Genomic DNA, 16,888 nt, shown 5'->3' with positions numbered 1-16,888 from the left:
TTAACGTGAGGACATCAGGAGGGACGTGTGAGTGTAAAAGTACAACGGTGGTACACGGCGGATAAGGCTAGCCAAAATAATCTCCGATTATTTAGAGGGTCATAAATGGAAGCCCAGATATTGACAAGAAGTTAAAGTACAGGTTGTTGACGGTGGTACCACAGACACCGCCATAAAAGCGGCGCATCCATTAGTGGTCAAGTGATCCCTGTACACTGTCACTCACCTTCATTGTTGTCGCCTTCTCATACTTCTTCTTCGGCCTCACGACATAATGATTAACACTACAATCACGATGATGATTACGTCCTCAATGATGACGTGTCAGAGGGGGAGGGGGCTGAATATACAAGGCTTATTGCCTTTGTCTGCATAATCAATCAACGTGCACTGATAACTTCTTTCCCCTCGCATATGCGAGGGGAAAGAAATTATCACTGCACGGAAGCATTACATATGCGATGTGACCCCACCAGGGGTTTACCCAGAATTTCGATTGGGGAGGGAGGGGGGGGGGCGTCGTAATCCTCCTGGGGGGTGTTGGGGGCTGTTGGAGAGTGGGGGGGGGGGGGGGGGGGCGGTGTCCAAATCCCTGCGCAGGGTGCTCGTGGCTGTGGAATCTTTTGCGGGGGTGTCGAAATCCTTCTGGGGGCTGTTGGGGGGGGGGGGGGGGGGGGAGGGTGTATAAATCCCTGGTAACAAACCTGAGTCTCTAGTGCATTATCTCTTCGAATGCAGCCGTTTTTTTTAAGCAGGTAAAAGCGTGTCTTTGAAGAAGCCATTCAGTCCTACAGCATGGGATGGCCCACGAAGCTGGGCCATCCCATGCTGGGCCAAACGATAAACACGATAAAAATCAATTGACACTAGAAATCCGCGTCGCGGCAGCCACTTACTCCAATATTCCTCGGCAGAAGCTTTAGCTATGTAGATCACGAAACTAAGGCCCATCAGAATTAACCCCACCTTAACAGTTCTGCCGGACCCTCAACCATCGCCTCCTGTAAAAATACAGGAGGCGATGCCTCAACATGCATGCCGGTTATACCAATCTTGAAGCGCTCAGTTACAGGCTCGCACAGTTTTACACCGAATGCGCGAAGAGATCAAAATCAGCACTATCCGGACCCCTGACCACTCAGGCCTGGTAGGGAACAAAGCGGCCCATGCAGCGGCCCTAGAACTTCACCCTCGGGCCTTCCCCCCTTCATGACGAGCCATGAGAGAGCCAGACCATATACATGAAACTACCAACCCTGTGATTACACGTACAGCTTCCTTGTATCGCATTATTCTCACACAAGAACATACCCTCCTCCCCATCACACACGATCCAACTATCAAGCGTAATATCTTGATCACAGGGTGAATACGGGAGCGCGGCGCGTGTCATTCCGTGCGCGGGAGCCGCCTGACGGCTTTCCGGGTAACTTCGCACGCATGCACAGTTCGTTTGCAGCGAGGCTATGTGGTGCGCGTGCGAAGTCACCCGGAACGCCGCCAGACGGCTCCCGCGCACGGAACGACACGCGCTCCCACGTTCACCCTAATTGTGATCAAGATAGTACATCAATCGCAGACCACAAACAGAAACCTTATGCCGGTCCCTGGGCACTCCCTGCATTTATAAAAGACCTTCACTCACTCACTACAACCACGCAATTCTATCGCATATCTCCCTACACATCTGCCCCCATAACTGCCCGCACTGTGACACTCCTCTCACTACACTGCACCTAGTCTATTCATGCCCCCACAACCCCAATCCCAACACCTCCCTTCCCCTGAGAAGTGAGATTCTACGCTGACCAGCTCAGCACCGGAGCGACAAGTCCTGGTGCTGTTACTATGGTTTCAGCACTGGCCCGCGGCCTCCTGTACTTAGGAGGCTGACCACTATCCAATCACGTCACCCTTTTTGCTTGCTCCAAGAACCCCCGAAGCCAAACCAGCGCTATTGCCCCTTCCCCCGCCATCTCCCTGTCCTACCACCATGCAATGGGTTTGCCACCCTCAAGACAAAATTATGCCGACGCTCATGCCCCTGTCGTGCACTCTGCTCAGCTCGGCCGCAACCCGCGCCTCGATCATCAGCACGCACCAAAGCTATGCAGGTTCTCTTGGCTGTGGTGGGTACATTCATCGCATCTGGAGACTCGTCCTGCAGTACTCGAAACGCCGAGGCGGGGGTTCACGTGATCGGCGGCTGCCTGTGCGTGTGTTCGTGGCGTAGCCTTTGATTGTGTGTCAGGTGTTCACGGGGTCTTCTCCCGGCGAGCTAACGGGGAGGCGTCTCGTGGGCGGCTGTATCGCGTTCACGCTTTTCTTGGCTTCTTTTCTTTCCTTTTTGTTTTCTTGTCCTACGGGGGCACGTGAGTGGCGGTGGCGCGTTCCTTATTTATGTATCCACCTCCTTTCCGCTTCTACCGCTTTCTCACGACAGGCCAATGGGGAGGCACCACGTGAGCGAATATGTCGCGTTTATTCTGTTCCTAAATTATTTTTTATGTTTGTATTCTTGCTCTCTGGGAGCGCGTGAGCAGCGTTGCGCGTTTCTTCTGGACATACTTTCTCCACGCGGATCCCCACTAAAAGAACCCGACCAATGAGACGCTGACAGGCCCAATGTAAAAGAAGCGTTCTTTCCTGGGCAGCGCAAACAAAGAAGCTCAGTTCCTCCTCCTCACCTCGCCCAACCGAAGGCCCCCCGCTGACCAAGCACAGGCCAATCTCCTCCACGAGCACGTGCTACCAGCCTCAAGGAGAGGACGAAAAATAAGAATACGCGAAGCAAGGAGCTATCTCAACAATTGTCACCTGTGCCGAAGGGACGCAGCGACCCAGAAAGGATTAAGAGATGGAGAAGCGCATTCAGGAGGTGAACTTCAATGGGAGGAGCCAACACCTCGTGCATGCGTCTGATCGCCGCGCTCTGCGATATGCCGCCACCGCCGAAGACGACTTCCAGCTCGCTTCAGGTACCGTCTGCTCGGCGGCAGCGTGGGGTGTGGGCCCACGAGAAGGCCGCTCGCGCCTTCGGTTTTCCGCCGATGACCTCTACCGCCGTCTGCTGAGCTATGCGCTCACCCCTCAGCAATTGTTCCGCTGTGGATACCCGCGTCCATGGCCTGCAAATCCAAGCGGCGTCCTGTGCATGCAGGGTGACGTGGTCCCCTCGAGACTGAAGAAGTGCTGCCGCTGCCGTGCATCATTCATCATCACGGAAGACGGCCAATACGGCGCAAGCAGCAGTTGCTCCTTCCACTCGGGCAAGCGCAGTGATGCCGGCCGGTTCAGCTGCTGCGGGGCGTCGGCAAGCCAGCCGGGCTGCAAGAGCGCCTACCACCACATCTGCTCCATCGGCGCGTTAGATGAGTGGAACACGACGTCGGTGGGCTTCGTGCAAACAGGTCGAGGGCACGGCGTCTCCGGCGGCGTCTTCGCATTGGACTGCGAAATGTGTTTCACCATCCGTGGCTTCGAGGCTACTAGGGTGAGCGTGGTGGACTGGGAAGGCATCGCCGTGTACGACACATACGTGATACCCGGAAGGCCGGTGCTGGACTACAACACGGCGTTCAGCGGCGTTACTGCCGAGCACCTGCGAAACGTGCGTACTACGCTGCAAGACGTGCAGGCAGAGCTCCTCCAGCTTTTCACCGCCTCTACGGTGTTGGCTGGTCACGGGCTCGAGAACGACTTGCGAGCACTCAGGATTTTCCACGACACTGTAGTGGACACCGCCCTGGTCTTTCCCCACCCTCGAGGCTTGCCCTTTCGGCCGTCGCTGCGGTCTCTGGTAGCCACCTACCTAAACCGCAGTGTGCAGGACGGACCCCTGGGACACGACAGCGTGGAAGACGCCAGGGCCTGCATGGAGCTCATTCTCTGGAAAGCGGCGCGCGACCAGGAACTGCGTGAGAGGCTGAGGGTTGGTTCCCGGCTTATGCAGCCTCCCCGCTGAAACTGCTACGTGAACGTGGACTCGTGTGGGTGCTCGAGTTAGAGTGGGCTGGAAAGGTGCTGACATTATCGCGCACTGGTGAAACCACAAGAACATTAATATGCTCACAGCTTCTCATCTTTTTTCCCTCCTACAATGTCAGGCAGCTGATTAGTAATTGCAATGATATAATTTGTCCGGATATAAAGGCTTTTTTCTTTGGTATTGTGGATTTTCATGCCAACGTGTGTTTCGTGTTGTTTCTAAAACTGGCGCGTAATGATGTGTTGCTTATGAAGTGTTCGGTATTTAGATCGTTATAACTGGGCATTGTAAAGTTTGTTAGCTCGTAGTGATTATATGCTTTGTTTTTTTTTTTTTGAAGGGAAAATTGGCTCTCATTTATTTTATCTGTGCCGCGAGTGTTGTAAAAGAATTATATTTACCCTTGAAAAATGCGCTGGCCTTTTGTAGCCCTCATTGTCAGCCATGTAGGGGCCATGGACTCAGTCAAGCCACATTATGACTTTTTTTCCATGCCCCCACACATCACTCTATTGAAATAAAATTCAATTAAATTGAATCTGCCGTAAAGCCTGCGAATGTGCATTTTATATCAATTTGTCAACCTCCTATCTTTAATAGTTGTAGTTTTTGTAAATATGAGAACCTAAAATTGTCTAGCTGAAGTTGAATGAAAAGCAGTATACTGTTGTCTTAAAAGGTGTTTTTTGTTAACACTGCTAGTTTGTACCATTGCCTTTCACTTTATGCGTGGTGAACAACACTTTTAATAACGTTTGTCTCAAAATTCCTCGGGCCCTTAAAGCTGCTTGCGTGGTTTGAAGGCAAAAGCTCAGCAATAACCAACAACTGCTTCATTGCTACATCGTGCTTGTGGCTTTCTTCTTTTTCTTTTCATCTTTTGAGACCAATTACTCCGGCAGGCTGACTGGCCGCACTTGACGCTGCCCCTTCCCAAATGGCAACTTTCCTTCGCGTGCACCGGTTCTATACGAGCGGACCGCCACGTGCGCACCGATCAGGCTGATTCTTCTTCAATTCTGCCAGGGTGCCGGGTTAGCGCTGTTTCTTTCACGCACGTGCACGCCATGCTTCAGAGGTTTTTCTGTTCGCCTACACGCAGACGGTTTGCCCTAGCCATAGCCAACTTCGCCGTAAAAACGCGTATCCGGTGTTCGTCGAGGAGGGCAACTATGGGCAATTATGAGCCCGCATTCACTTGTATTATATACAGAGTGAACTCCCGTTAAGACGGACTCGGTTAAGACGAATTCTAGTTTGTGCCGAACAACCTGGGAACTTTTGTTTGATTTTCCATAGACCCAATGCAAAAAAAAAAAAAATCACCTTAAGACGAACAGCCTTGCACATATTCTTCGGTTAAGATGAACAACTTTCGGGGTGGCCACCACTGCTGACGGTTCTGGGTAGCGAACATGGCAGTCTTGGCGGAGTACGGCGGTGCATTCGCACGACTTGAGGGAAAGAAAAGTATAAGAAAACCCCAGCTCAAAGCGAATTCGCGACGTGGGGGAAGGGGGGGGGGGGAGCGAGAAAAAAAGACCCGCGGATGAAGCTACCACTTCTCCCGCTCTTCAAGCCACGGAGCCAACGTCAAAGCAAAGAGAGAAAAAAAACGCAAGGGTGAGTTTCGTGGCCGCTCTGTTCTGGAGGAGAGAGGCGCAAAACAATGAGGACAAAAAAAGTAAAAAAAAAGCGACGAGAGAGACTTCCTGTTCGCGAACGTAGCAGCTCTCTTGACCAATGCCGTTTTTCATCGGGAACATGTGAGTTCGTGTCGATTCGCTTAGCGAGACCCACCGCGTCACCGCCGAGAAAGCGAGGAGTTCGCTCCTCTGTCGCTGCTCCGTTGTCGCTTGACGTAGCGGGTGTGCGCGTTCTGTCGCCGTTTGGACTGGATAAAACCAGGCAATTGGGCACTGAAATTAATGATTTTTTTCTTTTTCCTTCATATATATATATATAGATATATACTTATATATATTTATATATATTTATATATACAGAAAGATGGGTCAGCAGTCTACAACGCCAAAGGAGGCATAGGGGTGTGGTTAGGCTCTTTTCTTTTTCACTACGGTTAATTTCAATACGGTTACGGTTCTGGCAGCCTTGATGCCTAGGTAGCATAAGAGAAAACAAGTTCCAGTGACAATAAAAACACGGCATAGCAAGAAATCACAAGAAGGCATCAAACTTAGGCGCTGTACATGAGCCGGAGATTCCGGTAAGAACAAGAAAACAAATCAAAACCATCTACTTTGTAGGCGTTCAAAAGAGACGGTAAAGTGTAAGACAAACGCTGTTGACCGGTATTTAGACGAGCAGTATGAACTAACCAGTTTTCTGTATATCTAGTTGGGTAGTGAGGAACTTTTTTTTGCAAATTTGCAAGGTCTTGTAAGGCAGTTAGGTTGTGTCCTATCTCTGTTTTAAACTTCGCGCTCAGTCGGTATTTGTACAAGTTGTGAATACTGATTATTCTGGCATTGTGGAATAGTTGAGCAGTGTGGGATCGGTACGATGCGTTATAGACATGACGAATAAATTTTTTCTGCAGTAGATAAATGCGCTGCAAACTAGAGGGCGCTGAAGTTCCCCATACCAGCTGACAATAGTTAAGATGAGAGAAAAAAAGTGAGTTATAAAGAAGCAATTTAGTCCGCGTTGACAGCAAATGTTTTAATCGGCCTACCATACCAGCGATTGAAGCTAACTTCGCCGTGAGAAAACTTATATGTTCGTCCCAAGACATATGAGAAGAAAATATTACGCCAAGACACTTGAAGCTCTCGACAATATCCACATTAGAGGAGTTCAGTACTATGGCTTGGTGTGCTGGGATGACCTTGTTTTTTGGCCGAAAAATAACGGCTTTAGTCTTCTGTTGATTTATACACATGGAGTTTGATGCTGCCCATTTTTCTAGCACTGTCATGGTGTCGTTACATGCGGATAATATATTCGAGAAATTTTTTCCTGAAAAGAAGATGCTAGCATCATCTGCATAAATAATAAATCTCGCTTCCCGGTTAATGTTTACAATATCGTTAAGATATAGATTGAATAGGAGGGGTCCCAGTATGCTGCCTTGGGGCACACCAGCGAGAATAGGTTTAACTGCAGAACAAGCACTAGTCAGCTTAACAACTTGCTTTCTATGGGATAAATATGACTGTATTAATTGCAAGGCTGTACCGCGAATGCCATATTGTTCTAATTTTTGTAACAAGATACTGTGATCTACCAAGTCGAAAGCCTTTGAAAAATCGACAAATACACCTAGTGTTATAAACTTTTTTTCAGATTGTTCGAGAATAAAGTCTTTCTGTGTAAGAAGGGCCAGTTCAGTGGATTTGTTTTAGTGAAGCCAAATTGATCTGACGTAAGCAGTTCGTATTTCTCAATAAATTCGGATAACCGCATGGGCAAAATCTTTTCAAAGATTTTTGAAAATACTGGTAATATAGAAACTGGCCTATAGTTGCCCAAATCTTTTCGATCGCCTTTTTTATATATAACAGTTACCTTTCCCACCTGCATTCTTTCTGGAAAGACTGCTGTTGTAATACATGTGTTGAATATGTTGGCGAGAGCTGGCGCAACGATATCAGCAACGTATTTCAGAGGCCGCACCTGGAGATCTTCAATATCACGGCATGTAGTGTTCTTGAGATTTTGGATTATAGACATTATTTCGTGAGCTGTGGTAGGCCGCAAAAATATAGAATCGCTATTGGGAGTACTCATGTATTCTAAGGCGTCTGACATTCCACTCCCCGTGGAAGTCCTACAAAAAAAGGAGTTAAATGCATCTGCTAAGTCCTTTCCGGATAGTTCTTGGCCATTAACTTGTAATTTCGTGGGTGCGGCGTAAGGACTGCCGCGGTGCAGTAGAGTGTTCAGTCGAGACCATAGTAAGTCATGTCTACCGGGTTCAACGTTCAGCAAAGAAAGGTGATACTCTCTGCGCGCGCATCTCAGTTTTTTGGTAAGTTTGTTTCTGTGCTTTTTAAAAATTACTAAGTCATCAAGTGATCGTGTACTAAGAAACCGTTGATAAAGCCGGTCCCTGATTTTCATTTCCTGCCTTAGTTCCATTGTAACCCAAGGCTTTCGTATTTTGCGTTTTGTTCGGCAAGACTTCAAAGAAAAATTAGAGAAATACAACTTCCTAAATTGGTCAATAAACATATTATACCCTTCGTTTGCGTCATTTAGCTGTCTCTCATTTGCCCAGTCAATCTGTAGTACATCGTTGCGGAATTTTTGAAGCGTAGTATCTGTTATTAGCTGATAGTATACGTCCTCGTTTTTATTTGTCTGTAGGCTAGTAGCGTTCACACAGAGAAATACAGGCAGATGGTCACTCAGATCGTACGATATCACGCCAGCTATTGCTGTACAGAGTTGAGAGTTTGTAATGAGAAGGTCTAACACCGAACTAGATTCAGCAGGGATCCTTGTAGGTTGAGTGATTACATTATCGAAGCCATTGGAAATGATGAAATTACTAAAATCTTTTGTGTATTGGTTACTGGAGCCCATATCAATGTTAAAATCTCCACCAGCAATTAAAGTTAGTTTATTTTCAGTAATAAACGTTAGAAAGGAGTCATAAAATTCTAGGAACTCAGCAACACTTCCGTTCGGTGGGCGGTAACAGACAGAACGTATTATTTTATCCGCATACCATGAGCACTTCAAAGTCGGGCGTTATCAAACAATAACGATCAATGAGCTGACATTCAACATTATCTACAACCAGTAAAGAAACACCGCCCCCTCGAGCGTTGGTTCGATTTAAGTAGAATGTTTTGTAGTGCTCCAGCCTAAAAACATTCCGGTCATTTGTGGACCAGGTTTCGGTCAACATTATTGCCGAAAACAAGAAATCAAATTCGGCAAACATTTCTTCTAGGGAAAGCACCTTATTTTTCACCGACCTCGCGTTCAGGTGATACAATTTACAGAAGCAAGCCATGCGTCCTTCGTCGCTTGGCTTGCAAATCTGGCAATTATGCCGGGAATATTATTTCCTTTGGAAGGCAGCCTGTGAACGGAAACAACATCACAGGACGTGATGTGTGGAACCTCAAGTTTATCTGCAACGTTGTTTAATTTGGCGATTAGGTCCTCATTTGGCACCACTGCAATTCCATGTACTTCCAAGTTTTGGCGGCGACTACGAAATTCAAGTTCACGCAACTCCTGTAGGAGTTGCGTTTGTTATCACCCGCCTGCTCTAGCTCAGTCACCCTCGTCTTCAGTGCCTTTATCTCTTTATCCTGTCGGTCTATTTTCTTTTCAAATTCATCAAACTTATCCGACATGAAGCCGATGGCTTTTTCCATTTTCTCAACCGTTGCTTTTAGGGCGGGTAAGCACTCAAGGCTTTGTTGGATAGACGCAAGAATAACCTTGACATCGGCGCTGGAGCTACTTTCTTCATCAGTACCGGAACACAGATCATCGCGGCATGTCTGACTACGCCAGGCTTTCTTGGCAGCCTCTTTTTTGCCTTTATAGGATTTTTCGGTGAGTCCGGCGCATTTGCCAAAATGGTATTTTTGGCCACATCCACCGCACTGTACATTCTCTTTTTTCTGTGCAATAGCCGCTTCACACGAAGGGCATGTGTCTGCCATTGCATTGGAGTGGTTTTGTGTCACACTTCAAAGTCGCAGAGCACATACAAAGACAGATATAGCAGTGGAAGTGGCAGCAGCAGCAGCAAAAAAACGTGGCAAAAGTAAATAGTCCACGAAACAAGCAAGTGCATTTACCTGCAAAGTTGCAGAGGAGCGGTCACGATGTGCGCACGGTGCTGCCGCTGCTGCCAAATGACTGCCTAGCTGAAGGCCGGGGTTTATCTGCAGCTGGTCTTGTTCTGGCGCTTGCGCAGTCCAGGCCACCGCATGTGGACCGAAGAACGGTGGAATAGGCAGGAACTCCGGAGCAGCACAGTAGAATTCGGTGATTGTAGACGTTAGCCAGAAGCAGGAACCGGGGCCCAAGTGCACTGCAAAGTTGCAGAGGAGCGGTCACGATGTGCGCACGGTGCTGCCGCTGCTGCCAAATGACTGCCTAGCTGAAGGCCGGGGTTTATCTGCAGCTGGTCTTGTTCTGGCGCTTGCGCAGTCCAGGCCACCGCATGTCGACCGAAGAACGGTGGAATAGGCAGGAACTCCGGAGCAGCACAGTAGAATTCGGTGATTGTAGACGTTAGTCAGAAGCAGGAACCGGGGCCCAAGTGCACTGCAAAGTTGCAGAGGAGCGGTCACGATGTGCGCACGGTGCTGCCGCTGCTGCTGCCAGCAAATGGGGCCCTGCAGACTAAGGGCACCACCTTCTGAGAGATGAATAATCTGACTTTATAATAAAGTTTTGTACTACTATTACTGATTGGCGGCACGGAGGTGACGCAGAACAAGCAAGTCGAAACGTGAATTCGAAGCCACACATGTCAGAGGCACTGTAATCTGTACAACTCGTCTAATAAAATGTAACGCTGCCAACATCCCGTGCTGGTTTTATATAGCCAGCTGTGTAAGATTTGTGTATGATCATTGCTTCTTTGCGTGGCTTTTTTTTTTCTGCCCTGTTCCCTACATCCTTAGAGCAATATATATGAAATATGGACTGATACGCCCTTTCTTTTTCTCTTGTGTTTCCTTCCATTGTTCATTGCTGAATTCTTGCTTTCAATTTTTATTTTTTTTTTTCTTCCTTTTTCTTGTTTACAACTAGTTTGCCTCATCGATGTATAAAGACCCAACTCCTGCTTGGGCCGCCCAAGGCCTACAGTATTGTATAAATAAATAAAATAAACGTCAAGTCTTAAAACAGGTGCTTTCGAAATGAACACAGCCCCGGATTCTGCTTCTGGTTCTGCACTGGTATCTAAACCATGTGGTCGACGTCCTGCCTTAGACTGTTGTGTACACCCGTGTGTTTAGATTTCGGCGCACGTTAAAAATACCCAGCTGGACAAAATTAAAGAGACCCCGCAGACAAAATACAAGTTGCTTAGATCGATAGATTGCTCACCAAGAACACGAATATGCCACTCTTACGTGCAGCTTTTCTAAAATAAGGTAGAAAATTGCAAGAAAGCAGACACGTATCGCCGCCACTCACTATTCCGCTCAACTTACCCAGGGAGTATTCAAAATCGCGTGCCACATTTTTAGGGTTCTTCGTACACCCAGAACATTTGTTAGGAGATTCGCGTTAAACCCGATTTCTCCCCGAATGGACCTTTTCAACGGAGAGATCTGCACAATTGTCTGACGTTCCGCCATTCTCAACCAGTGCTTGCTGGAAGCAAGCCCTAAAAACACACCTTCCGAACTCATTGAGTAGCGGAATGACACTACCACCCGCAACCTCAGACTGACAAATGCTACTCTGACATTGTTGTGTCTAGCTAATGGAAGTTGTGTTGTCGAGAGAACCTTCGCCCAGTTCAGATACATTCAGCGATCAGACAGGCCTCAAATGAAGACCGACAAGTTGCGCAAGCAGATCACGATAATGTATGTAAACAAGGATGAGGGAACAATCAATGGCCAGCTTTCCGTGAACAAAATCTTCGTTTGTTAGAAGTTATCAACTCTATTTACTGTAATTATTTATTCATTTCCAAACATACGCCAAATTTCGGAGAGCATTATCACCAGAACAATCGGTATGCTCGGTACGCCCGATTACCACTTTTACATCAACACAAATTTTGACGCGTTAGAGTTAAAAATCTCCTGATACCCTCTAAAATAATCTCAGTGTATTAAAATAAACTTAGTGCATCTACCTATTTAACCCGAAAAAACCCGAATTTCTGCATGATTTCACAAGAACACCCGATTTCTCCCCGAATATCAGTTGAAAAAATATCACCCGATTTTTGCCCCCGATTTTGAAAAAAATGTAAAACCCCAAAACGAACAACCCTACATATGTTTTAACAATACGCCTCCACAAGTGTATAAACACTTATCTAGAAGTTTTTTTGTAGTTTCATGTTTGAACGCCGGCGAACAAAAAAAAAGCTAGAAACAATATTGTGACGTGGCGGCAGGATGAAGGCGGCACGAACAATAGAAGATGTAACGATCTATTTACAGAATGTTCAAGGTGGCCTTGGTTTGGACCAAGCCAGGCAATGTGCCCCACCCAGCTACGTCGTCGTCGCGGATGTTGGTGCACGACGCTGTGGGACACTGCAATCTTCCTCGTTTTCTCATGGCGGGACAATACAATAGGAGCCCAGGCGATAGATTACACGGCGACCCTAAACGCCAACAAGCTCGTTTCAGTTTCGGTGCAATACCGGTGCAATACCTTGTGCAATATTTGGCGACATGATTGCGTGGCCCTTGTGCAGTACTGTGTGCAGAGCCACTTTTATTATGATCGTCTGGCCTCTGCGTGCTTTTGCTGCGCTGAAGAACCCGGGAACAATTCTTTTGGCTAGGTCAGGTTTTTTGCGATACCGAAAAATTCTCGCAGCTTGCGCGAGTGGTGCAAGGCTGGAGAAACAGCAGAGCTGGCGGCCCTTCTCCCTCCGTCGGAGACCCGGCTGTTGCACCTCACATTCATTTCCGAACTTGCCGCTGAAAGTTCTCCGTGACCGGCAGGCCCGGATGGTTTCGTCCGCAGGCTTTCACATCTCTCCCAAAGTGGACCGCGTTAGCACGCGCCGGAACCCGCGGCCAAGTCCAAAGCCAACGCCCACGCTACGAACCCAAAGGAAATGCGGTGTGCCCAGAACTGAGATGATAGGTCAGTCGTACAGATGCCGGTTTCATAACGCGAGGGAACCAGGTTCGGTTCCGACCGCGGGAGGCATTTTTTTCTTTCTTTTCATTTGGCTGCACATATAAATTGCTCCCCACCGCTGCCAACCCCGTACCCCTCGGGCCTTCGGGGTGGCCTAGTGGTTAGGTTGGCGGCTTCACGGCGTAAAGGTCCCGGGTTCAATTTCCGGGACCTCCCTAACCACATTTTTTTTTCTTGAGGCGCCCACTCTTAACAGGTTTAGCTTCGGCGCGTTAAACACCCCCCTCCCCCTCCCCCCCAAATTTTAAAGAGTGGGTTGCAGAGTCCTCTAGCTACTGCTAAGTTGCAATGTGCTCGAGAAGTTAGAATTCGAGAGCGACAGTAGGTCCAGCATGTTTGATTGTGGCACTGCATATATGGCAATTAATGCGTGCGTGCGTGCGTGTGTGTGTGTGTGCAAGGGGGGGGGGGGGGGCGACTGCCGAGCATAAGCTGACGCCAAAACTACAGAAGGGGGATGCTAATGCCATGGAATTATTAGTTGCATACCAATATCCACTGTGTAAGTCCCATCTGCGTTGTTACCGAAGCTTTCTCCTTGGCGCAGTAGTTCGCAAATCGATGCTAGGAAGTCCGATGGGGAGACATTTGCAAGCCGTTGCCCACCCAGCAGCCTGCTTTCGCAGCGTTGTTGGTACCACGGTAGGGTTTGATGTCTGGTAATTGATTAGTCCGTATAGCAAGGGGGCAGCGTTCACCCCGGAAGGTGTATTAGCAAGCACTCCAGGGGAGCGCGCTGTGTACCTGTTGATTACCAGTTGTCCCTGCTGCATGTCCCCACACACATTCTAAAAAAGCCGAGTATTCACATGAAGTTTATCAAGGATAAAAAGGTTTATTAATAGAAACGGTCCAAGGTTCTGGTTTGCTGGGATTTGATTTGCTGCGATTATTATTCTTGACCATGGGTCAATAATAATAAGAATAGCGTCGTCGGATAAACAAACTCGACTTTTCGTAGGTACGTGACACTGTCTGTGTATAAGGCAGGTGATTAATAAAATGCGTGGCATCGATCGTCTCCACAGCTCGCCAGTTTGTCGCGGGTCAGGCCGATGCCGGGTAGGTGACAGCTAGTCGCGTGCTATTAGGCGGAACCAGCAAACGGATCAGCGTGAGCGTAAATGTCGAAACCATGTGAAACCGGTTTCTGAATCATAGACAAGTGTGTTTTACACGAAGTTATGCTTCAACTTTGGCGAGTAATTTCGTGGCAAGCGAATGGAGACGACTTTGATGCATGCCAGAGCGTAACTGTCGCTTTCGATGCTCTATTAAACCCCTCCGATCCGTAAAAACGGTTTTGGGTCTCCGGAAGGGTCCTCCGTAGCGCCTACGGAAGGGTCGCCCGTAGGTTACGGAGCGCTACGGGGCGAGATGAAAACACGCTTAAATGAGGACGCCAGAATCAATAAACATTAGTCCTGCGCAGTAAGCGCCACGCTAGGCTTATTACGTGCCTCTGTTGGATTCCGCGTACAATAACCGCCGCTACGAGAGACAGCGACCTACGAAAAGGGCATAATCGAGACGGTCGCTTGGAGAGGAGGCAGCCCTTAGGCCTTTCCCCTTCACAGGCGGTGTTGGAACTTGGTATGCGGCGCCCGCATTCTCGCTGCTCTCACGATGGCTTTGAATTTTTAATGGGTCGATTAATGACAGATCTACGCGAAACAAGCTACTGGGAGGCGGGTAAGGAGAGGGGAGGCACGTAGAAAAAAAAACTATGTGCGAAGTGCAACGAATGAATAAGGTAACGTCAAGGTTGGCGAGGACAATGACGCCGGGAAAACATGCCGCCGAGTCAGTGCTCCCGCCTCGTCCTACTCAATGGGTGGTTCGATGCAATGCTGCGGGACACTAGTCTGTTTTCTTAAAGAAATAAACATTTGTCGATGGGGTCCAGCGCCTGCATGTTCGGGACCTTCGAAGGATATTTTCGGTGCTATCAAAAATTCGTCATTTTAATATTCAAAGATGGTGACAGCAATTTCCCGTAAAATTATAGGCCAATATCTGTTATTCTACAATTTCCAAGAAGCTAGAGAAGTTAATTTTTTACGGGTAGCGCAATTCTTCGATAAACATGACATCTTTTCTAAAGCGCAGCTCGGATTTAGAAAAAATAAATCATCAGAGACAGCTTTATTAGCCTCGAAGGAGAACATTCTACAAAACATAGATAATAATATTTAGACTTCGGGGCTATTCATAGATTTTACCAAGGCGTTTGATTGCCTCAATTATAGCATAATGATTAATAAACTTTCATCCATTGGAATTCGAGGTGAACCACTTGCACTGCTCCAGCCATACATAAGCAATCAAAATCAGTGTGTATACATAAGCCCCTTCCAATCGTCCGTTTTACCAATAACAACCGGTGTGCCTCCAGGAAGCGCAATGGGGCCACTGCTTTTTAATGCCTATATTAATGATATTGTCCAGACAGATACAACAGCTAAATTTATTATGTATGCGGATGACAGCATCATATTGCTTTCTGACAAATACTAATAAAATCTAATAACGGAATGTAACGACGTGCTAGAGAAGCTAATATGACGACTACGACACTCCTTAATGCGAAATTTGTGTGCAGCGCGAACCGCAGTCCTCTCGGCCTAGGCGCATAGCCGCTGTGTCTCGGGAAGTGAACGCGTGATCAGCGAACGCACTGCGGTGCGCGCTACTCTGCCGTTATGTCGCCGCGCGGCGGTGCCGCCGAGCATGTTGTTTACATAAATCGTGTTTGAATACCTCGCGCAAATGTCACGTGGTTCGGATGAGCCACGCAACTGGGATGACGACGAAGGATTCGAAGGACCGATGAACGTGCAGCACGCAGAACTTGAAAGAACAAGACGCTTGATTTCATGGATGCCTGGTTTTGCGTTTCTTTTCTCGGGCGCCGAGGGCGATTTTCACGCACGTGTTTGTCGGGGGTGGTGGTAGTGGTGATTTATTAACAAAGGAGGGAAGAGAAAAGGCCTGGGGATATTGTTGAACTCAACGGGGAGTTCACCCTCATACGACCCAGTCCAGGGAAGGGGATTGGGGCTTCAAAGAATAGGAAGAGAGAAGGGGGAAGAGAAGAGCGGTAGGAGAGTGGGAGATAGTCTATATCGCGTTCGTTTAGTCCATGGCTCGATGGCTACAAACGCAGCGCTAGTCCTGTTGTAACCAGGAAGTTGACTAGGTGCTGGAAGACCTCCCGTCGGATGGCGTCCGGTCCCATGGGGAACAGGAAGTCTTCTTGCTTGTGGCTTGGGGCACCGAGTCGCTGGAGTTCGGCCCGGAGTTGTGTCCTTGCGGTGTCGTGCTGCGGGCAAGAGCACAGCAAGTGCTCTAGCGTCTCGGGCTCTGGGCAGTCGGCGCAGGTGGGGGGATGCTCGGCGGCCTTGGTGGTGCAAGCGCGCTCCCACGTTGCAGCAATTCAGCCGCAGGCGAAGAAGGAGCGACCGGGCGTCTCTGCTAATGCGTCCGGGCAAGACCCGTGGGGCCTGGCCACTGACTACTCGGGCATCTGGATGCATGGCCTCCACCACTCGTGCCAGGATAGTCCTTGCAGCGTCAAATGACACCACATCCCGGGAGGCTGGAACCCCTGCCTGGCGAGCAGCACCTTTGGCCAAGGCGTCTGCAACCTCGTTGCCCGTGATGTTCACGTGCGATGGCAGCCAGTGAAGTCGCAGTGGACACCCCTGCGCTTCCACCGCATGAAGCTTGGCCGCCAGCGACCGCTCAACGTAACCGCTAGAGCTGGCTGGCTGGTCGGCGGCACGCAGACGGAGGAGGGCAGACCGTGAGTCAGTTAGGATGATGGCCCCCCGGGCCTGGGTGCCCTGCTTGAGAAGAAGATCTGCAGCCAAGTGGAGTCCAGCCAGCTCTGCGTGGGTGAATGAGGCAGGGAAGGGCAGGCTGCACACCTGGCTGGTGCCGAGTTCTAGGGCCGTGCAGGCGGCTCCGGCTCTGCCCATCGACTGTTGTACAGATCCATCCGTGTACACTTGCAGATGTCCGGCAGCGTCGCCCTGCAGCAGGGCAGCCACCTCTTGG

At 48.8% G+C, this 16,888-nt stretch overlaps 1 protein-coding gene across 1 annotated transcript; it reads left to right on the top strand.

Moving 5' to 3' along the window:
* The first annotated feature begins 2,190 nt into the window (after positions 1–2,190).
* Positions 2,191–4,471, top strand: LOC144145965 (putative exonuclease GOR). Its single transcript, XM_077677849.1, has one exon. It carries the CDS (start codon positions 2,858–2,860, stop codon positions 3,962–3,964), a length of 1,107 nt encoding a protein of 368 aa, XP_077533975.1. The 5' UTR covers positions 2,191–2,857; the 3' UTR covers positions 3,965–4,471.
* The last annotated feature ends 12,417 nt before the right edge of the window (positions 4,472–16,888 follow it).

This window comes from Haemaphysalis longicornis, unplaced genomic scaffold (genome assembly GCF_048455015.1).
Source record: "Haemaphysalis longicornis isolate Haplotype H1 unplaced genomic scaffold, Haemaphysalis longicornis Haplotype H1 scaffold_1, whole genome shotgun sequence".
NCBI classification, from domain to species: Eukaryota; Metazoa; Arthropoda; class Arachnida; order Ixodida; family Ixodidae; genus Haemaphysalis; species Haemaphysalis longicornis.
This window is presented reverse-complemented; position numbering and strand designations above follow the sequence as displayed.

Excerpts from the sequence above, each read along its gene's own strand:
- LOC144145965 (XM_077677849.1), top strand. The coding sequence starts at position 2,858 with ATGGAGAAGCGCATTCAGGAGGTGAACTTCAATGGGAGGAGCCAACAC.